At 48.6% G+C, this 23,669-nt stretch overlaps 1 protein-coding gene across 5 annotated transcripts in view; it reads right to left on the reverse strand.

Moving 5' to 3' along the window:
• The window catches only part of CLPB (ClpB family mitochondrial disaggregase), a 145,053-nt gene extending 121,995 nt beyond the window's left edge, over positions 1 to 23,058 (reverse strand). Inside the window, exons 1-2 of one of the 5 annotated variants that reach the window (XM_004051752.5) lie at positions 22,466 to 23,058; positions 18,733 to 18,784 (exon numbers count right to left, since the gene is read on the reverse strand). In XM_004051752.5, coding sequence (XP_004051800.1) covers positions 18,733 to 18,784; positions 22,466 to 22,868 — 455 coding nt within the window. In that variant the 5' untranslated portion in view covers positions 22,869 to 23,058. The remainder of the gene's footprint in view (positions 1 to 18,732; positions 18,785 to 22,465) is intronic. The other 4 variants (XM_063693353.1, XM_063693354.1, XM_004051753.5 and 1 more) reach the window with 4 other exon arrangements.
• Between the last annotated feature and the right edge of the window lie 611 nt (positions 23,059 to 23,669).

The raw sequence follows: 23,669 nt of genomic DNA on the forward strand, positions 1-23,669 counted from the left end.
GCACAAATAAGTGCACTAAGTATCACAGGTGCTCAGAGATGTTTACACAGACTCAGGGAGCACAACTCACCGCCTTGCAAAGCTCTTGAATGATGGAGTTCAAAAGAGCTCACATTTCTTGAGCTGCCTACTATGCAACAGATACTTGACATTTATGATCTCATTTGATCCTCTGAAAGAAGCCCAAGTCTTACAGAGGGTAAATGACTGATTAAGATTACAAGGCCAGGCTGGGAACGGTGGTTCACGCCTGTAATCCCAGTACTTTGAGAGGCTGAGGCGGGTGGATCACAAGGTCAGAGGTTGAAGACCAGCCTGACCAACATGGTGAAACCCTATCTCTACTAAAAATACAAAAATTAGCCAGGCATGGTGGCAGGCACCTGTAATCCCAGCTACTCAGGAGGGTGAGGCAGGAGAATCACTTGAACCCGGGAGGCGTGGGTTGCAGTAAGCCGAGATCGCACCACTGCACTCCAGCCTGGCGACAGAGTGAGACTCCGTCTCAAAAAAAAAGAAAAAAAAAAGATTACGAGGCCAATAAGTAGCAGCTGGGGATGAAGCCCAAGCTCTATGGAGCCACACTGCCTTCCAGGGCTCATATGCCCAATTCTTCCCTTCTTTCCCAGATTTAGCATGCGTCAGCACACCATAGTTGTCTGATGGGACCAATCAGCTGACAGAAAATAAGGAAAAGCCTCAAGTGGAAAGGAGTTTACTTGAGGGGTGAAGATACTTTCTGTTTAGTCCTGAAGCTTCCTAGAACCTTCTCTCTTGGAAGTTCTAGTTCCTTCTAGTCTCATGCTGAGAACATTCCAAGCCTATCCTTTCTTCTTTCTGGTAGTCTCCACACCACCACCACTACTTTCACATAGTACATATTCACATTTCAAATATTACAAATTCACAAGCAAATACAAAGCCTTAAAGTGTCCTTAACTTTAGGTTAAAACAAGCTCTGCAAACAAATCCAATCAAAGGGTTACAGGACATAAGAAGTCATGGATCTTAGAAGCCTGGGCCGATTACAAGCTTAACAGAACCTAGGAGTGTAATGCAGCTGCCAAGAAAGCCAATGCAAGGTTGGGCCATATTAATAGAAGTATAAAATCTTTAACAAAGGGGATGGTTGCCCTGCTCCTCACAATAATGGTCATGCCACACTGGAATTCAGAGAGGGCACCAAAACTTTGTGGCTGTTTCATTTTAAAATGACTAGGATGAGGAGGAGACTTGAAACCACAGTTTAGGGAACCAAGGCTCATATAGCTTGGAGCTCTGTCTCCTAAGAGTTAAAAATCTGGAACAGGAAAAGGAAGCCATGTAGTCCTAGAAGACAGAGCTGGGACCAAGTGAGGGGAGTTGCAAAGGGAGCTAACACATAATGACAGCCCATGATGTGCCAAGTGCTATGCCAGGTGCTTTCACACTATTGCTTCAGAGCTCATCAGAAGATAAAACTGTTTTCTACTACTAACTACAAATTGTCTTTACTTACATTACTCCAACTGCCCAGAAAGTCTTTCTGCAAAGCTCCTTGTATACAAATACAACCTATCTCCAGACCCAAACTAAAGGCCACCTTGTCTGTGAAGCCCTAACTTTTCACCTGTACTAACTACAATTCTCTTACCAGACCGCAAGTTCCTTGAAAGACACAGGTCATCATGATACATTTTTCTCCTCCTCAATGCCTAATAAGAAATTGCTCATAACAGGCCTTAAGAATGAATAAATGCCAAAGAATGGCTGGGCGCGGTGGCTCACACCTGTAATCTCAGCACTTTGGGAGGCTGAGGCAGGCAGATCACCTGAGGTCAGGAGTTTGAGACAAGCCTGGCCAACATAGTGAAACCCCATCTCTACCAAAAATACAAAAATTAGCCAGGCATGGTGGCACGTGCCTGTAATCCCAGCTACTTGGGAGGCTGAGGCAGAAGAATCGCTTGAACCCGGGAGGCAGAGGTTGGATTGAGCCAAGATCACGCCACTGCATTCCAGCCTGGATGACAGAGCAAGACTCCGTCTCAAAAAAAAAAAAAAAAGAAAAAAGAATGAATAAATGCCAAAGAAGATACAGAAATGGCCAATAAGCACATAAAAAGATGCTCACATCATTAGCCATTAGGGAAATGCAAATCAAAACCACAATGAGATACCACTCCACATACACTAGGTTTGCTGTAAGTGATGACAACACTGATGACAATTGTTGGTGAGGATGTGGAAAAGGTAGAACCCTCACACATTGCTTTTGGGAATGTAAAATGGTGAAGCCACCCTGGAAAATGGTTGGGCAGTTCCTCAAAATGTTAAATGTACAGTTACTCTATGGCCCAGCAATTCCACTCCTAGGTATACACTGAAGAGACATGAAAACATACATTCACATAGAAATCTGTACACGAATGTTCACAGCAGCATTATTCATAATAGCTAAAAAGTGGAAACACAAATGTCCATCAACTGACAAATGACATCCTGTATGGATGTACATCCAATAAAATGTAGTACATCCATACAGGGAATATTATTCAGCCACGAAAAGGAATAAAGTACTGATATATGCTACAACATAGATGAACCTTGAAAACATTAAGCTCAGTGAAAGAAGCCAGACACAAAAGGCCACATATTGTATAATTCCATTTATATGAAATGTTCAGAACAGGCAAATCCAGAAACAGAAAGCAGATTAGTGGTTGCAACATCTAGGGGGAGAGGAGAATGGGGAGTAACTACTATTGGAACCAGAGTTTTCTGAGGGTCCGGGGTGGGTTGGGAGAGTGATAAAACATTCTGGAATTAGTGGTGCTGGTTGCACAATCTTATAAATGTTCTAAAATCCACTAAATTGTATATTTTTAAAGGTTGAATTTTATGGTATGTGAATTATACCTCAAAAGAAAAAAGAATGAATGTATATTCAGTCAGAATCTGCCTATTCTTCAGGAGGCAGAGAGTGCCTCATACCTAGAGGCACCCAAAGAGGGCTGGATGTTGACCATCAGAGAAGCTAAAGTGGGGACCTGAATATTGGAAAGCAAATGAGTCTGGAGACAAAAGTGCCTGAGATCCTGTCTGACCCATCTAGGGGTTGTGACTGAGCCCCTGATGTGTCCTGGGAAGGATCCTGCCCCTCCCCACCCCTGCTGGACTCTTGAGCCCTTGGGAATTCCGGGGACCTCCCTCAATTGTTTGTGCTTTACATCCTGCCCCAGTACACTGTCCATCTGCAAAGGCTGGTCAAACACACAGGCTTCGCAGGAGGCCTGGGTGCTATCCCTTCAAACAAAAGGGCATTGAGATGGAAGCCTCAGCCCAGCCTTAAAGAGGATTCTTATGCAGCCTTCCTGAGCCTTCCATCCACATGAATGGAGGATCCTGGAGACCAGTCAGCCTGCCCAGCTGCTGCCTAGGGCTGTGCTCTCCCGCTGCTTAGCCTTTGGAGAATAAACAAGGTTTCTATCAACCAATCAATCAACGGGCCAGACTCCATCTGTATCGTGTGTCTTCTGAGTGCCAGCCAGCCTTGTGTGACTTACTACGGTGAAGGCAGGAGAAGGAGGTGCCATACACCTTGCTGTGACAGGGCTCACAGCCTAGGTCAGGAGAAATATATAAGAAGCAACTGAAGAGAAAAGTGAAGAGATGAATCAGTAAACATGACACAGCAATGGTGTGAGGCAGGTCAATTATCATCCCTACTTTGCAGATGAAGAATCTAAGGTTAAAGAGGTTAGACAACTTTTCCAAGGTCACAGAACTAACCAATGGTCACAGCCGGGATTCAAGCCTTGTTTTGTCAGACTCCAAAGTCCTCACCACTGCTTCCTGCTAATGATAAGAAATCCACTTGAAGGCCAGGTGCAGTGGCTCATGCCTGTAATCCCAGCACTTTGGGAGGCTGAGGCGGGAGGATCACGAGGTCAGGAGTTCAAGACCAGCCTGGCCAACATGGCGAAACCCCGTCTCTACTAAAAACACAAAAATTAGCCAGGTGTGGTGGCACACACCTGTAATCCCAGCTACTCTGGAGGCTGAGCCAGGAGAATCGCTTGAACCCAGGAGTCAGAGGTTGCAATGAGCTGAGATCGTACCACTGCACTCCACCCTGGTGACAGAGTGAGACTCCATCTCCAAAAAAAAAAAAAAAAAAGAAAAGAAATCCACTTGTATCTGCATCCATTGACAGAATCACAAGGAGAGGACGACTGATTGCCTTAGAAGGACTTTGGGCCTAGGGCTCTTGCTCAGAAGGGAGGAACACAAAGGAGGCAGGACATAGTAGAGCCTCAAAGTTCAGAAAGTGAAATTTTCTGAGGTTTTTTCAAAAAGGCAGAGACAGAACAGGAAGTACAAGGCAAGCAGCTTAAGTGAATATTAGAAGCCCAGTAACACACTGGCTTGATTGTTTTCAATATTCTTAGATTCATCTCTGTTCCTCAGTTTCCAGGAAAATTCCTTGGGAGAAAAATTCCAATTGGTTCTGGCGGTGCTGACATGAATTGCGTTATGATTTTGATTAAGCTGGGATTTTAGAGGAGAGATAGCACTTAGGCGACAGACATGATGGTAGGGAGGCAGAGCCTGACAATTGCCCCTGCTGTTAGGCCCTGAGCGATTACAGCTTTGTGGCTTACACTGCCTCAAGGGGCAGGACCATGCCCAAGATGATGCCTGGCACATACAAGCAGGAAGGCACTCACATTAGTTCCTCATGTTCCTCAGCCATCAGAATGGCTGCTGATCATATTGATCCCCTCTCAACCCATCTCAGCTGCCACTGCCGTAAAAATAAAGACAAAGCTTCTTCATGTGGCCTCTGATGCCCTGTAGGGTCTGCTTGTTCTAGGCTCCTGGCACCTTCCTCTAGCTGGAGTACCATTGGCCTTTTTCAGTCCTTCACACTGGCCTCGCTTCCTCCTCCCGCAGGATTCTTGTAAATAAAAGTTCCTTGTGCTAGAGAGCTCTTCCCAACCTTTTCCACCTAGATAAACTCTTCCTTATCCTTCAATTCCAAGCTCAAGCTTCCTCTGACCAGGGGAAATCTGGCTGTCACAGGCTCTCCTGATTCTGTGTCCTTCCCTTGCAGTATTTGTACTAGTTGTCATTTCGCATTTGTAGGATTCACGTCTGACAAGGCTTTGAGCTCCATGAGGTAAATCCTGTACATGTCTGACTACTGATCTACCAAGCACAGTGCCACACATAGTAGGCACTATTTGTTTAATGAATAAATGATTGACAGGGAGAGGGAGGGAAGTCAAGACAGACAGTCCCTCTCCCTCTCCCTCTCCCACGGTCTCCCTCTCCCTCTCTTTCCACGGTCTCCCTCTGATGCCGAGCCGAAGCTGGACGGTACTGCTGCCATCTCAGCTCGCTGCAACCTCCCTGCCTGATTCTCCTGCCACAGCCTGCCGAGTGCCTGCGATTGCAGGCGCGCGCCGCCACGCCTGACTGGTTTTCGTATTTTTTTGGTGGAGACGGGGTTTCGCTGTGTCAGCCGGGCTGGTCTCCAGCTCCTAGCCGCGAGTGACCTGCCAGCCTCCGCCTCCCGAGGTGCCGGGATTGCAGACGGAGTCTCGTTAACTCAGTGCTCAATGGCGCCCAGGCTGGAGTGCAGTGGCGTGATCTCGGCTCGCTACAACCACCTCCCAGCCTCCTGCCTTGGTCTCCCAAAGTGCCGAGATTGCAGCCTCTGCCCGGCTGCGACCCCGTCTGGGATGTGAGGAGCCCCTCTGCCTGGCTGCCCAGTCTGGAAAGTGAGGAGCGTCTCTGCCCGGCCGCCATCCCATCTGGGAAGTAAGGAGCGCCTCTTCCCGGCCGCCATCACATCTGGGAAGTGAGGAGCGTCTGTGCCCGGCCGCCCATCGTCTGAGATGTGGGGAGCACTTCTGCCCTGCCGCCCCGTCCGGGATGTGAGGAGCGTCTCTGCCCGGCCGCCCCGTCTGAGAAGTGAGGAGACCCTCTGCCTGGCAACCGCCCCGTCTGAGAAGTGAGGAGCCCCTCTGCCAGGCAGCCGCCCCGTCTGAGAAGCGAGGAGCCCCTCCGCCCAGCAGCCACCCCGTCTGGGAAGTGAGGAGCGTCTCCGCCCGGCAGCCACCTCGTCCGGGAGGGAGGTGGGGGGGTCAGCCCCCGCCAGGCCAGCCGCCCCATCCGGGAGGGAGGTGGGGGGGGTCAGCCCCCCGCCCGGCCAGCCACCCTGTCCGGGAGGTGAGGGGCGCCTCTGCCCAGCCGCCCCTACTGGGAAGTGAGGAGCCCCTCTGCCCGGCCAGCCACTCCGTCCGGGAGGGAGGTGGGGGGGTCAGCCCCCCGCCCGGCCAGCCGCTCCGTCCGGGAGGGAGGTGGGGGGGTCAGCCCCCCGCCCGGCCAGCCGCCCCGTCCGGGAGGGAGGTGGGGGGGTTAGCCCCCCGCCTGGCCAGCCGCCCCGTCCGGGAGGTGAGGGGCGCCTCTGCCCGGCCGCCCCTACTGGGAAGTGAGGAGCCCCTCTGCCCGGCCAGCCGCCCCGTCCGGGAGGGAGGTGGGGGGGTCAGCCCCCCGTCTGGGAGGTGAGGGGCGCCTCTGCCCGGCCAGCCACCCCGTCCGGGAGGGAGGTGGGGGGAGTCAGCCCCCCGCCCGGCCAGCCACCCCGTCCGGGAGGTGAGGGGCGCCTCTGCCCGGCCGCCCCTACTGGGAAGTGAGGAGCCCCTCTGCCCAGCCGCCACCCCGTCTGGGAGGTGTGCTCAACAGCTCATTGAGAACGGGCCATGATGACAATGGCGGTTTTGTGGAATAGAAAGGGGGGAAAGGTGGGGAGAGGATTGAGAAGTCAGATGGTTGCCGTGTCTGTGTGGAAGGAGGTAGACATGGGAGACTTTTCATTTTGTTCTGTACTAAGAAAAATTCTTCTGCCTTGGGATCCTGTTGATCTGTGACCTTGCCCCCAACCCTGTGCTCTCTGAAACATGTGCTGTATCCACTCAGGGTTGAATGGATTGAGGGCGGTGCAAGATGTGCTTTGTTAAACGGATGCTTGAAGGCAGCATGCTCATTAAGAGTCATCACCACTCCCTAATCTCAAGTACCCAGGGACACAAACACTGCGGAAGGCCGCAGAGTCCTCTGCCTAGGAAAACCAGAGAACTTTGTTCACTTGTTTATCTGCTGACCTTCCCTCCACTATTGTCCTGTGACCCTGCCAAATCCCCCTCTGCGAGAAACACCCAAGAATGATCAATAAAAAAAAAAAAAAATAAATAAATAAATAAATGATTGAACTACTTCATTTTTGTTTGTCCTCTGTCTACAGGTTTATTACGACTGTAATAGCTACACAGTTTGCTTAATTTTTATCATTTACAAAACACTTTTAGCCAGGTGAGGTGGCTCACACCTGTAATCCCAGCACTTTGGGAGGCCAAGGCAGGAGGACTGCTTGAGCCCAGGAGTTCAAGACCAGCCTGTGCAACATGACGAGATCTTGTCTCAATTAAATAAACAAACAAACAAAAACACAAAACGCTTTCAATGGCTGGGCATGGTGGCTCACGCCTGTAATCCCAGCACTTTAGGAGGCCGAGGTGGGCAGATCAAGAGGTCAGGAGTTAGAGACCAGCCAACATGGTGAAACTCTGTCTCTACTAAAAATACAAAAATTAGCCGGGCGCAGTAGCGGTCGCCTGTAATCCCAGCTACTCGGGAAGCTGAGGCAGGAGAATGGCTTGAACCCAGGAGGCAGAGGTTGCAGTGAGCCGAGATTGTGCCACTGCACTCCAGCCTGGGCAACAGAGCAAGACTCCATCTCAGGGGAAAAAAAAAAAACTTTCAATAATATTCAGTGAGTATTTGGTAACTATTTACATGCACAGCGATGAACAACACAGCAATGGTCTGCTGCCCTCCAAAACTCACAGTGTTGTGAGGGAGAGAAGGAAACAGATAACCCATCCCAACAGAAGGTGGTAAGTGCTCTCACTTATATAGTACTTATATAGTACAGGGTGCTATGGGAATCCACAGATACTGGTGTTGTAGGAGTTATTAAGAAACTATTTCAGGCAGATAAGAGAGGGAAAGAGGTCCTTGGGAAATTTTCGTTTTTTAAAGCATCTCCAGAAGTTTCTGGTAAAGCCCTGTTCTGAGAGCCAGTCGACAACCTTTGATATACAAATGAAGGCCATTAAAAAAACTGGGTCCACCCGGCAGAACGCAGTGGCTCACGCCTGTAATCCCAGCACTTTGGGAGGCCAAGGCGGACGGATCACCGGAGGTCGGGAGTTCGGGACCAGCCTGGCCAACATGGAGAAACCCCGTCTGTACTAAAAATACAAAATTAGCCGGGCGTGGTGGTGCATGCCTGTAATCCCAGCTACTCAGGACATGGTGCCCTGCATTTGCATATTAAAATGCTAAGGTGGGAGGACCAGCTTTTTTGCAGGGTACATGAATTGACATGCCTAGTCAAACCAATCCCTTGAGTCCTATGCAAATCAGATACCACCTCCTCCAGCCTCTGTATATACCTGGCTGGTATCCATGGCAGGTGGGGTTCCCTCTCTTGGCTTTGGAGCCCCCTCCCTCTGTCTCTGTACAGGGGAGCTTCTTCCTTCTCCCTTCCTTCTTGCCCCTCCTTCCCTACTAAACTCTCTGCTCCTTAAAACCAATCCATGTGTTTCCGTGTCATCTTATCTAATTCGACATGAGACAGGAGCCCTGGTGTCCCTCCACTCATCAGAGCCGTATCACTGGGGGATCAGGGAAGGCTTTCAGGAAGATGTGACAGTGATGACCGAAGGATGAGGAATTTTCCAGACAAGGACTCACCTGCCTAGAATGCTCACAAGATCCTGGGAGAGTGATCAGACAAGTATCATCAAAGATACTTTACAGTGGAGGCCCCCAAGGAAACTGAGAGACTAGCCCAAGGCCACACAGGGCTGGCTGTGCTCCTTTTCAGTGACATGACCTCTCCCTCCAGGCCCACTGCGTTAGGCCCTGGCTGTTCTCTGCTCATGGCCAACTGTCTGCCTCTGCAGGGCTTCTGGGCAGTTGACCAGCTGCTCCCACAACTCACCTACCCATGAAGTTATAGAGAAGCTGCTAATCCAATCTTTCCCAATTGCCTTCCATCACCAGGGAACAAGCAATCAGAGCCTCAGCAAGCCACATACCCCAGAAAAGAAGCCAGGCCCTGCGCCACTCTGTAGAACTGCTTGAGAGGTACAAGGTCTACTTGAGCAAGCCTAGGGTTTCAGTGTGTGATCCGGACCCTTCCAGAAGGACTCAGCTTTCTCTGAACACTAGGAAACTGGCCGGGCGCAGTGGCTCACGCCTGTAATCCCAGCACTTTGGCAGGCCAAGGCGGGCGGATCACGAGGTCAGGAGATCGAGACCATCTTGGCTAACATGGTGAAACCCCGCCTCTACTAAAAATACAAAAAAATTGGCCGGGCATGGCGGCGGGCGCCTATAGTCCAGCAACTTGCGAGGCTGAGGCAGGAGAATGGCTTGAACCCAGGAGGCAGAGGTTGCAGTGAGCCGAGATTGTGCCACTGCACTCCAGCCTGGGTGACAGAGCAAGACTCTGTCTCAAAAAAAAAAAAAAAAACTAGGGAACTGTATTTAAAAGTTCTCAGTGGGGACCCCATGAACAAGACTTGGAAGCTAAGACTTAGGGAAGGTCAGTGACTTATTAATGGTCACATAGCTTGTTAGTAACTATGACAAAAGTAAAACGAGGTCTTTTAATTCTAAAACTCTTGTATTCTTTCTGTAACATTACGCTGCCTTTCCAACATTCTGGAAAGGCATTCAAAAAACCTGTGAACACCCTAGCATTCAAAAAACTGTGATGATCTTCAGAAGCCCTCACTATAAGTATCAAATTACAGGAGTGATGCCCTTGAGGCCTTGACCTTTGGTCTAGGATAAAGCTTTTGTTTCAATCCACTGCAAGCCACAAGGATATTTACATACTTCCTGATTAAGAGAGCTGGATGTTTTGGTTGCTCTGATGCCATCATTAATATCTTCCCATCCAGCCAAAATGATACAACAATCAATAAACAGACAGCCTCTCTGAGGCCCCGAGACAGCCAAATGTATTTACCAGCCAGGGTTTTGTTAATTAGATAAAATCCCTGGATCAATGTGCAGGACATTTACCTATGCTGTAGCTAAGTACATTCTGGACACCTCAATCCTGGCACATGGACAGCAAGTGCCTCAAGCCCCAAGCTGGGGCATCCAGGGACGAGAACCAAACCAAGCCGTCAATGCAAAGCTAGAATAAATATGTTTACCCCTCAACAAAGCCCAACCCTTTCCTTTTTCCTGAACTGTAAACCAAATCAGATTTTTTTCCCCAAAGCCATCTAGTAAACCAGTTTGGGCTAGTATGAAGTTCTTTATTTTCTAAAGCCATAAAACCAGAAATCAAAACAGGACACCAAAAGAATCTCCTAAATGATAATTTAAGAGGCAACATGGCATGTATAGTGGGAAGTCAGAAAGACCCAGAGGTTCTAGTGCCTAAATGACATTTCCATTGGCATGTTAAATTCAGCATGTTTAAAACTGAACTCACAATCTTTTCCCCCAAACCCAGTGTTCCTCAGGGATCCACATCTCGGTGAATGGCAAGAGCATCTACACAGATGATCAAGCCAGAAAACTGAAATTCATTAAGACCCTTTTCTCCCTAATCAACCATATCCATTTATATTCATTCATTTATTGAACACTTACTGTGTGGCAGGCACTGTACCAGGCATTGTCCTAACCATCACCAAGTCCTATCTAGTTTACTTCCTCCATCTCTGCTGCTGCCATCTTAGTCCATGTCACATCTTCTCTCATCTGGACTACTCCAGCTACTTTTCAACCAGTCTTCCAGCATCCACCACAGATCTCTACCAATCTGTTCTCTACCAAACAACCAGAATGATCTTTCAAAACTGCAGATCTATATCATGTCACAATGTGTACCTGTTAGTCTTTCTCACACATACACATACTGGCTGAAAATTCCTCAATGGTTGCCCATGCTCTTAAGACAAAAATAAAAACTGTTAATATGGCCTACAGACCCAGTGTGGTATGGTCCCTGCTTAACTTGCCAACCTCATTTGACACCACTCTCCCCCTTGCTTTCTAGGGTCCAGCCTTATTGGCCTTCTCTCAATTCCTCAATTTCTCCACATCTTTGACTCAGGACCTTCCACCTGCTGTTCCCTCTAACTGAACTGTCTTCCACCTTTCTCTTCATCCTTAAGAGTTCACTTCAATCTCATTTACCAGAAGCTTTGATCTAGGACTTTGATCTCTAGAACTGAGAGCAATACATTTATGCTGTTTATAAACCACTCAATCTGCGGTATTCTGTTATAGCAGCCCAAACAGACAAAGACAGTGGCCTTCGGTGACTAGCTTTTTTCACTTAGCATATTTTCAGGGTTCATCCATGTTGTAGCACATATCAGTACTTCCTTTGAATTGATGAATAATATTCTGATGTACTGTTCTATCATATTTTTATGCAAAATGTATCAGGCCCAGAGAGACCTGAGTATAGGCCCTCAGCCACAACCCCACACCCTTGCCCCATGCCTGGGGGCAATTGTTTAAAGCCATTTTTTTCTTTCTTTTCTACCCTGTAGTTTCCTAACTAGCTGCCTCACCCATTATTTTCCTGTAGTTCCTGGAATATGTGATACAAAGAACAATGTATAGCCAAACAATAGCTTGTTATTTTAATGTAAATTCTTGGTAAACAACTTAGAAAGTGCCTCTTCTGCGTGGTGGCTCAGGCCTGTAATCCCAGCACACTTTGGGAGGCCGAGGTGGGCAGATCACTTGAGGTCAGGGGTTCGAGATCAGTCTAGCCAACATGGTGAAACCCCATCTCTACTTAAAAAAAAACAAAAATACGCTGTGCACGGTGGCTCACGCCTGTAATCCCAGCACTTTGGGAGGTCGAGGCGGGCGGATCACGAGGTCAGACCATCCTGGCTAACATGGTGAAACCCCGTCTCTACTAAAAATACAAAAAATTAGCCGGGCGCGTTGGCGGGCACCTGTAGTCCCAGCTACTTGGGAGGCTAAGGCAGGAGAATGGCGTGAACCCGGGAGGCGGAGTTTGCAGTGAGCCGAGATCGCGCCATTGCACTCCAACCTGGGGGACAGAATGAGACTCCGTCTCAAACAAAACAAAACAAAACAAAACAAAACAAAAAAAACACAAAAAAAAACTTAGCCAGGTGTGGTGGCATGCACCTCTAATTCCAGCTACTCGGGAGGCTGACGTATGAAAATCACTTGAACTCAAGAGGCGCAGGTTGCAGTGAGCCGAGATTGTGCCACTGCACTCCAGCTTGGGTGACGGACTGAGATTCTGTCTCAAAAACAAAAAAAAAGTGTCTCTTGTTTTTCCCTTTAAAAACACACTTGCAACTGTTACTAATCTGGAGCATATATTTATGGCAACTTGAATCTAGACTCTTGGGTTGCAGTCCTCAAACTTGGCCCCAATAAACTCTTTCTACTAATTTTGTTTTAGTTTTTTCCTTTAGGTCCACATTTCCACTTTTTGGCTAATATAAATAATGCTGCTGTGAACACTCATGTACACTAGTGTTCATGTTTTCCTTTCTTTGGGGCATATACCTATAGTGGACTTGCTGGGTCTTAAGGTAACTCCTGTTTAACATTTTGAGGAACTATCAAACTGTTTTCCAAAGCGGCTACACCATTTCACATGCCCACCAAGAATGTATGAGGGTTCCAATGTCTCCACATCCTCACCAACACTTAACTTACTCTTATTAGTCTTTTTTATTGTAGCCATCCTAATGGGTGTAAAGTATCAGGTTTCGATGTGAATTTCCTAACAAGGGTTGAGCATCTTTTCAAGTGCTTACTGGTCATTTGTATATTTTCTTTGAAGAAATGTCTATTCAAATCCTTTGTCCATTTTTTTTTTTTAAAGAGACAGGGTCTTACTCTGTTGCACAGGCTGGAGGGCAGTGGCGCAATCACAGTTCACTATAACCTCCAACTCCCAGGCTCAACTGATGCTCCTGCCTCAGCCTCCCAAGTAGCTAGGACTACAAGCACATGCCACCACATCCGGCTAATTTTTTTTTTTTTTCTTGAGGCAGAGTCTTGCTACATTGTCCAAGCTGGTCTCAAATTCCTGGACTCAAGTGATCCTCCTGCCTCTCAGGCTCCCAACCATGGCCAGCCCATTTTTAAATTACCTTTTTATTGTTAAGTTGTAAGAGTCCTTTATGTATTCTGGATTTAAGTCCCTTATCAGATAGATGATTTGCAAAATATTCTCCCATTCTGTGAGAGTCTTTTCACTTTCTTGATGGTGTCCTTCGAAGCATGAAAGTTTTCAATTTTGATGCAGTCCAATTTTTTTTCTTTCATTGATTGTGTTTTGGAACCATATCTAAGAAAGCTTTGCCTAACCCAAGGTACAAAGATTTACTCCTATGTTTTCTTCTAAGAATTTTATAGTTCTACTCTTACACTTAAGTCTATGAACCACTTTGAGTTCATTTTCATGTATGGCGTTAGGTAAGGGTCCAACTGTGTTCTTTTGCATGTTGATATCTGGTTGTCCCAGCACCATTTGTTGAGAAGACAAATTGTACTTCACTTTTGAAGTACATAATTACAGTTGCATAATTAGTCATCTGACTCCTAGTTAGACTGTGCCAAGAGGGCAGGGACTGTGCCAATCTTGTTCGTTACTGTTATCTGCCACATTCAGCCCAATGCCTAGCTCTGAATATGCACTCATAAGTATTGGCTGAATGAATTAATCATTTTGTTATTAGTAATAATGACTCTGCCACTCTGTGGGGTTAGGTATTATCATCTTCATGTTAGTTGGAAGGTAGGTAATTTGTCCCTTGTTTCACTGGCTCTCAATGTTTGACTCATGTCCTTCTTCCTCACCAGAGGGCACACGAGCTCCTCCAGGGCAAGGACTGTTTCTCCTTCCTCATTTTGTTGCCACAAATTCAGCTCAGGGCTAGGCACAAAGCACAGGCTGGACAGATGGGCGACTGAGGGACAAACGGAGAGTCAATCAACGTTCTCCACGACCAGGTCGCTACCTGTCTCCAGTCCCTCCTGGCCTCGGACTGTGATCCAGCAACACCAAACAGCAAGTGACTTCCCCTCTGCATACCTCCCAGGCTGCTCCTTGCCTTGTGCTACCACATATGCTGCCCTTTTTGCCTGGAATGGCTTCCTCTTCTATTTACAAAGTCCAACTGATATTTTAAGTCTATGATCAGGTGCCATTTCCTCTGGAAGTCTTTCTCAGATCCTCCAGGCTGTTTGTCCTCTGGTCTCCTGCAGCCCCTGTAGTTTCCTGTCTCACAGCACTGACCACCCTATTGCCACAGTTTACCCCTGACTCTGTCATCATGGACAGGAACCATGACTGCTTAAGTGTTCCCTGTGCCAAGCAGAGGACTCAGGATATGGCAGATGCTGTTTGTCAAATGAACAAATAAATCCTGGAGAAAAAAGGGCAGGCAGTCTGAGGCCCAAGACTGATCTTGCCCGGCTTCCTTTATTAGAGACTGCTTGGGCTGATGAACAACTGAGGTAAGCACTCAGCAGAGGCCTAGCCCCCTCCTGGGAGAAGGGAGATGGGTAGGGGTGTTGTCTTTCACCCACTTTGTGCTGAAGGAAATGTGATCTCCACTGGGAGAACAGGAGGCCTCACTTTTCCCAGTCCCAGTCCTGACAACTCCTCACATGGCTTGGCCTGAGCCTGGACAGATGTGCCTCTAGTCTGCCTTGTGCCCTAGGTTTCGGGTGAGCAGTTCCTCAGGCTCAAGTTTGGGGTAAGCCCAGGAGCAGGACCACCTGCTCACACTGCTGACAGGTAGGAGGCCAGGCTTCCACTTCTGAGGAACCAGAGATGGATGAACTTAAGTGCCTCAGGGGAGAAGGGAGGAAATGGATGTCACACAGGAAGAGAGGGAGGGAGGAAAGAGAAGAGACCTGGCCTCCCTCTGATATAGCCAAGGGGAGTGTGAAAGTAAGACTCTGGACTGCTTACTTCAGGTACACTGAAAAGTCAATAAAAAGCAAAGAGTCACAAAAAACAAGTAAGTGCTGCTGTGCTGTGGAACAGGGTAAAAGACGGTAGAGAACACAACCTTGTCCCTGCCCTTCAGGAGGCGCACAATCCAGCAGTTTCAGATGAAATATAGCCCACAGACTTCTTCATATAAAGAACAGTGTGGCAAGTGGCATTCAGCTCTACTTCTCCAACCTGACCTCCAGCTTCTCTTCCACAAAAGGAGCTCCCTCCTGTGACAAGCTGCCATGGTCCTTTCTAGTTGACCCTCATACCCTCCCAGACCAGAAGGCAGGTGTAGGATGAGAGTGGGGGGAAGAAGCAAAGGAAGATGAGATCACACCCAGCTGGGAGGAATCCAAGAAGGCTCTGTAAGGAAAGCAGCACTAGAGCTTTGAAAGGTGTAAGCAGAGGATAATGAATACAGATGGCAGAGGGCCATCTGCGGAGGACCCACATCCAGGGCCCATGGACTGAAGGTTCCAGGGTGTCCTTAGAGGAGGATCGAATACCTCCCCCTGGGAACAGAAGAGCCTTAGGCTGCTGCCCTTCACTATCCAGAACTTTCCCAAGACTCTGGGGCTACGGACAGGAGCTGGGGGAGGTCAAGTAGAGGCAGACACAGTACAGAGCCCCAGAGAGGTCAAGTGGGGAAGAAGGGTAAAGGACAACATTATTTACGAGGTCTGAGTTTTGCTCTAAATACTGATATTATTGACCATATCAATCACATACACAGTGACCCAACCATGTGTAACCCACAGTCATGCGCTACACAATGATGTGTTTGTTAACAACAGACTGCATGTATGAGGTCGTCCTGTAAGATTATAACGAAGCTGAAAAATTCCTATCCTCTTGTGACGTTGTAACTGTCTCAACATCATAGTGCAACAAATGACCTTTTCTGTATTTAGGTATGTCTAGATACATAAATACTTACCATTATGTTACAATTGCCTACAGTATGCAGGACAATAACGTGCTATACAGATTCCTAGCCTAGGAGCAACAGGCTATACCATATAGATTAGGTGTGTGGTAGGCTATTACCATTTAGGTTTGGGTAAGTATACTCTATGATGTTCACACAGTGATGAAATTGCACTACTCAGAATGTGTCCCTATTGTTAAGCAAGGCATGACTGTATGTGTAAATTCAAAAAAAAAAAATGAGTATGGGATCCTGTCCTGCTATAGGCAGGTCTGTTGGGCAGAGCTAAGAGCCCAGGACATTGAAGAAGAAATAAAGAGCAGCATGAAACACCTGTACAGAGTCTAGGGTACAGAAAGGCTGAATAAGGACCTACTGTAGGAATTCCAGAAAGTTTCCTTCTAGCAAGGATGGTCAGGCTCCCTTTACCCCCACTGCCCCCAGACCTGGCTCTGTTCGCAGGAAGAACTATAACTGGTGGGCTACATGTCTGTTTCCTTGAGACCAGGGCCCGGGTCACCATCCCCATCCCCCATCTGCAGTGCCCAGCAGAGGCCCACTCACTCTTTCATAATCAAGAGCTGCTTTGGGTGAGGGGGAGGGAAGGATGTCCTCATTCAGGCCCTCATCATCTTGAATCTGTCTTTACTGAAACAGAAACAGCCTCTTAACAGATCGGCCCTCAGCCTTTTCCCAATGCAGTCCATCCTTCACTCCTCTGCAAGTCAGCCTTAACTGGGTCATTCCCCTGCTCAAAAACTTCCCACGTCTCCCCACTGTGTATAGAGTAAGAGTTCAAAACTCCTCACCCGGGGCATGGCGGGCCTTGCACATTCCAGCTTCTCTCAGACAACCTTCCCTCTTTTCTGACACCCTGTACAAATCCCACCTCAGGAGCATCAACATATTCCGCAGGCCCGGCAGCCAGCCAGCATCTGCTTCCCGCCTTTGCTTAGCTTGCTCCTGGCTCTGTGGTCTTGTATGAGATGGGGGCTGAGGGCAGGTCTGTGCCTCGCTCATCTCTGATGTCCTCACATGGAGTGAAGGGAGATTCTGACAGGGTCATCCTGACCAAGTGAGGTGGGACAAGAGGAGGCAGGAGAAAAGCAGGATAGAGCCTGGGGACACACATGAAAAGCCCCCACAGACACTATCCACACGAGAATGAATGTTCAGAAAAATTGTCTGAATCACACATACACCGTTAAGTTCAATTACTTTCTGTATTTTTGGGATGGGTGTTTAATTGCTATTAGAAAAACATGTATTTGAAAGAACTAAATAATCAATGCCTGGCAGCTCAATGGAATATGGTAGTGGCATCCCCTGGGGGATGGAAGAGTGGATTCCCAACATTGCTGCTCTGCAAATGCCCTGCCAAAAGGGGAAAGTCGCAGCCCGGCAGCCCTTGGCAGTAGCCAACAGGTGATTCCAGGGTCAGCAAGCGTCAGCTTCCATACCCGTACTCCTGTACTGCAGCAGAATGAAGAAAAGCACATCTGTTTCTGGAGGAATGAAGATGCCACACACAGCCTGCAGTTATGAATGGCTCTTATAACAACAGGATGACATCTGTGCTTGGTTTTTAAGATGCATCATCGCATGTTTATTAAACTATTGCTCCATCATATTTATTTGGCTACAAAACAACTCCCAGCCCATACTTCCAAAAGTGGTTTATTAAAAACTAAGGCTTGAACATTAATACCCAAAAGCACGCTTGAGAATCAATAATAATGCTGCAGACAAAATGAAAGGGAATCAAAGCAGTAAGTCTTGGTGGGGTGGGCTGCTTTTCAACACTTTCTTGTATGTTCAGGAAGCTAAGGTGGGGAAGAACACCAAGGGCCTGTGGCACTGGGTGTGGAAATAGCCACCCCAACACCTGACTTCCTGTCTAACATGCAGACATGATGGCAAGGAAGGGGGGTGTCCTATGGCCACCTAGCTCTATATAAATGGCCAAGAGAGGCCAAGGTTAGGCCCAGTGGGGGGCATAGTTTCAACAAGAATAAGACCTCTGCCCTTAACCAACAGCCCTGTAACTGATGCCCCATGCTGGCCCCAGTTTGAGCATCCATCTTGGATACAGACTCTGCCCTATACCTGGCACTGGGCTGAGCCGAGTTGAATCTTACCCTTGCTGAATAATAAGCCTCAAATTCAACCTGCCAGTGGTCACTGGAGACTAGCTGAGCCAGTGAAGCTACAGAAATGCAGTCTGTCCCCGGGCAAAGCCAGGTATGGGCCCCTGGCCCTGCAGGCAGGCATTTCTAGCCCCAGACCTTCTGGCAGATGGTCTCTTCCAGCTCTGTCCCAAATCCCCAAGCCTTTCCATAGATGCCGACCTGCAACCTGTCCAGGCAGCAAGCAGTAATACATGGCCATTCCCAAAGAAATGAGCACAAATCAGAAGATTCAGAGAAGAACCCAAAGGATATGGGGGCTGAAGGGAGTCCAAACCAACCCAGTGAAGAACAAAATAGCTGAAGGATCCAGGGATGTTTGGGAGCTGACTCCCTACCGAAAATATCCAAGGGGTGATCTGGGTAAAGGGAGCCCAGGTGACTCTGTGACTACAGAGATGTCACAGGGGACAGTTCCCAGCTTAGGGTAAGGATTTCCTCCAAAGCAAAGTCATCACACGAGAAGAGGCTCGCCCTGCTCAGCCTCTCCTGTAGGGGAGAGCAAGGCCTGGGGTTCAACTCACCTGCTGACTTCTTGCATATTGTTGGCACGGGCAGCTTCCAACAGGGCTGCATCTGAAGAGAAAGGGGGCACTGGTCAGATCCGCGGCCAGGACATACCCATCTCAGGACTGCGTGGAGGGCCCACTAAGACAGTGGCAGTACTTTAGAAACGTGGACTTTGACAAGCAAACTGGTGTCACAATATATAATGAGAAACGAATCATTCCCTCCCCACATGGTGTCCACTGTTAACAACCTGACTTCCACACCTTTCTACTACAGAGCCCAAACTCTTCACTCCTCTCATCATAGAGGGAATGCAGGTCAACTGCTAGCACCACGTCTTGCCTATGGTAAATAATGTGCTCTTCATAATCTATGAAGCTCTGCATATGCTTTATGTTCCTATAAGAGTTATTACTAACCATTCCCTGATCTTGTCCACTTTCTCCCTCAACTCCAGTTCTTCAAACCAGTTCTGAATCTTGATGTCAAGTCATAAACCCAAAAGGAAAGGTAGAATGAGAGGAGCAAGCAGGGTGTAGGCCTCTCTGAGGATGGAGAGGTCTCAACTAGGAGTCTTTGAGATCTAGCTCCATTCCACACCCACTACTCACCACGTGACCATGACAGCTCCTCTCTCTCTCAACCACAGCTTTCCTGACTGTAAAACATAGACAAAACTCCTTGCCCTGCCAGCTTCACAAGGATGTCAAGGAGATGAAATGACAGTTGAGACGTCTGCAAACTCCCCAGTGCTGAGCCCAGGGAAGGGAGACCCAAAGCAGAGGAGACACCAAGCCTAGGAGAAAAGCAACGCTAGCTAAGTGCGTCTGGCCTGGTCTGGGCAGCCTGCAGGCTGTTGCCACCACCTTGTGGCCATAAAGAAAATTGGACTGACTCAGAAAAACTCAAAAGTCAACAGGAGAGGCACAATCTTTTCAAATAGCTCAACACCAGGTACATGGAGCCCTCTGTGCCCAGCCTGGTTCTGAGCTACACTGCTGGGCACTGGATGGATTCATAGCCAGCCCTGACTCAGGGAACTCTCAGTCCAGCCAAAAGACTCACCCATGAGCAAATGCACTGGAGTAGAGTGAAAGAGCAGGATCTGGAGACAGTCAGACCTGGGGTCTAGCCCAGCTCTGTCGCTTATTTGCTGTATAACCTAGCCCACCTATCTAACCTCCTGAGCCTTAGTTTCCTTATCTGTACAATACACTTTATCATGCATATGAAAGCCAGTCCTGTGGTTCAGACATTGATGCCTCCTGGCCTAGATTCCAGGGACAGGTCCTTTCTACTTACCTTACCGGATGTACCTAAAGCACATACCCAAGCATGGCTCAGACAGCCACCAGCTGGGAGGGGATCAAGCCTTCCTTAGAGATGGCTGTATCCCTCTCCCTTCACTCTGCAGAAAAAAATGTGGCTTCTACAAGGTTACAGAGTGAGGAATGAGCTAAGAACCAGGGCCTCCTGGCTTCTAAAAGGGTTCAGTTTCTACCACACTGCACTGAGGGTCAAAACTCTAAGTCAGGGGACAGGGTAGCTGGCAAGTCAGTTCCAGCAGGAACTGGTCACGGCTTTGACCATTATCTATTTTGGTAAATAAACCCTGGTATTCTTGCTGGAGTTCATAGGCCATAAAGTCCAGTTGGGAACCCCCAGGAACTTCTTAGGGAAGACCTCGCCAAATACACTGGACTCAGAACACTCCCTGCTCATAAACCTTCCATAACTCTCCACTGCCTACAGAAGAAATTCCAACACCCTCACCTACCCCACCCCTGACTGGCATCCAGGCCCCACTCCATCTGCTCTCATCTAATTCCAAAGACCTTATCCTCCAACCAAGCTGGCTGCTCTGCTAGCCCCTGCACACACCATGGTGCCCCGAAACTCTGTTATTTCCATTCCCTGAAGCCTTTGCATGGAATATAATCCAACTCTCACACACTTACTGAGCACCTACTAAGTTCCAGACACTGTGGTGGGCAAATGATGTCTAGGTATTCGGGAAAGTTGCTAGTATAACCTGAAAAAACAAAAGAGAAGATACATTTCCTGCTCTCATGGGGCTCAAAAGGTCACTTTCCTTTCCGTTTCTACTTCATCCTTCAGAACTCAAGTTCGAATTTCCCATCCTCTGGGGTCTCCAATACTCCAGAAAGGCTTTCCTGACCCTACTGGCCCTCTGATCCCCCAAAAACACATAGCACCACTCACCAGCCCTACATTCCAACTGCCTGCACTGTCCCCTTGACTGATTTTGTGTTAAGTTAGGACTTCCCACACACCTAGCCTAAAACTAGACGCACCGTGGGTACCCCCCAAAATGCTGGAAGTTATAGGATTACAACATGCCTAAGCTCGATGCCCTTAGTGTCTATTTCAAAACCCTCATTTTGTAGATGAGGAAACACAGGACCAGTGAGGAGAAGCAAAAGTCCAAATTCACAATGAGAGTTAGACACAGAACCAAAACAAGATCCCCAGTGTTGTCTCTCCCAGACCAAAGTCCTTCCTTTACAACTGGCCACATCAAACGAATCAAAGTCAAGGCACTCCCTACTCCCCCACTCTTGCTTCAAATTCTCAGAGCTTGGGGTGCATGGAATCTATGGACATCATGCCTCAGTCTTTCTTCTTGAGGAACAACTAAGAACCTGAATGGCTGGACTCACATAGGTCATAAGTCTGGCTCTCTGTCCACTCTCTCAGCTGCTGCTTAGCTCCACGGATCCAAATGAGATGCTAATCGGGATCAGCCAGTCCCCCAGCAGTTGCCCTTGGGCCTCCAGGAATCCACCTTCCTTCTCCTGCCAACTATCCCACACGGCAAGATCACCTCACAGCATGTGAGACCAGACACAGCAAAATCCTGAGACTGACAGACTTAGGCCGCTGAACTCCAAAAAGAGTCAAAATAACAGTACTGTAAAAATGTTGGGAAACTATCCTTCACTATATAAATAAAGAAACAGGTCAGACGCGGTGGCTCACGCCTGTAATCCCAGTACTTTGGGAGGCCGAGGCGGGTGGATCAGGAGGTCAAGAGATCGAGACCATCCTGACCAACAACTAAAAATACAAAAATTAGCTGGCTGTGGTGGCCCGCACCTGTAGTCCCAGCTACTTGGGAGGCTAAGGCAGGAGAACAGCTTGAACCCGGGAGGCAGAGGTTGCAGTGAGCCGAGATTGCGCCACTGCACTCCAGCTTGGCGATAGAGCAAGACTCCATCTCAGAAATAAATAAATAAATAAATAAATTGAGGTCAAGCTGGCATTAGAACCGAGTCAGGTTGTTCCTGACTCTGGCACCTTTGGTGGCGGGGGGTAGGGGGGGAGCGGTTTGGCAACTTCTCTAAACCATCTGGCGGTTGCCCTTAAAACACCCCATAATTTCCGTTTCCTGGAGATCTCAGGAAAGAGGAATTGGACCAGGCAGAATATGAGAAACATTAGGGGACCATGCTATAATATTAGATGTTTAGTCCAATATCCCCATTGTACAGATGGATAAAATGATGCCCAGAGAGGGGAGGCGCATCTATGATACGAGATTATACAACTCCGAGGTGATGAGGTCTCTAGGGCAACACCCTGCCCCTGTAACCAGATGATGTCTGAGTCCCTCCAAGACTTAGGCTCTAAGGATCTAAACCTATAAGTACCTCCCACCCTCCTAAGATACGAAGTTAGGACAATCTTCCCGCCTCTCCCTTCCTCAAACCCAGATCTCATAATCACCCTTGTTGGACGGACTCTTGCTGTAGCAATGAACCACCAGCGCTGCGGCCAGGGCGCACATGCCCAGTCCGGCCCTGCTGGGGACCCCGTTCCAGCTGTCCTGTCCTGGGAGTGTTTCTTCGGGGCCAGGAAGGCGTCCCCAAGTGGCAGCCGCGAGGCATTTGGTATCGAAGCGTCCTCCCTGGCGCCCCCCGGTGGCTGCCCCACGTCCGGAGAACAAGGCCGGCGATGTTCCAGGGCGCCCCCCGGTGGCTACCCTCAGCCACTGCGGCTCCCCGAGACTCCCAGTAGTCACATTCCGGCCGGAAGCACCTCCATGGCCCCGGAGCGTTGGGGACCCGAGCAGCCGGAGGAGTAGCCGTGGCGCCAGTGCTTTTCTCCTCAACACCAGGGACCCCAGCATCTTGACAGCTGCTTCGATAACCCCGTGGTGCCGGCCCCTGTGCTGGCCACGTCCAACATGGCTGCCGCGGCGCGTTCGAAGACGCCGCGAACAGGGTGGAGTTGCGCACTACCTCACGGGAGAGGTAGTCCACAGCCCTAAGCCTTTCCCCAGCTGGAGAACAAATAAACTACGTTTCCCAGAAGGCTGTGGGATTGCGTCACAATGACTGCGGGCTTATAGGAGCCCGGGGCATATTGGGAAATAGAGTTCGGGTGAAGGGGCGTGGCGATTAGCGTTAAAGATTAGAATCCCAAGACTTCTTTCCTAGTTTAGTTGAAGTACACGACACACATTTATTTTTTTTTATTTTTATTTTTTTATTTTTTTTGAGACGGAGTCTCGCTCTGTCTCACAGGCCGGAGTGCAGTGGCGCGATCTCGGCTCACTGCAACCTTCGTCTCCTGTGTTCAAGCAATTCTCCTACCTCAGTCTCCCGAGTAGCTGGGATTACAGGCGCCCGCCACCATGCCCAGCTAATTTTTGTATTTTTAGTGGAAACGGGGTTTCACCACGTTGGCCAGGCTGGTCTCTAACTCCTGACCTCAGGCGATCCGCCCGCCTCGGCCTCCCAAAATGCTGGGGTTACAAGCGTGAGCCACCGCGCCCGGCCCACAATTTTTGACTGGTGTAAATTACACAAGAATCTTCAGCAGAGGCGTATTATGAAACTTATGCTTATTTAGTTTAGCCTATTTCTTTTTTCAGCCTGGGCGGCCTTTCAAAAAGATGTTTAGGGTAACTACTGCACCTGAGATAGGA

The sequence above is a fragment of the Gorilla gorilla genome, chromosome 9 (assembly GCF_029281585.2).
Source record: "Gorilla gorilla gorilla isolate KB3781 chromosome 9, NHGRI_mGorGor1-v2.1_pri, whole genome shotgun sequence".
NCBI lineage: Eukaryota > Metazoa > Chordata > Mammalia > Primates > Hominidae > Gorilla > Gorilla gorilla.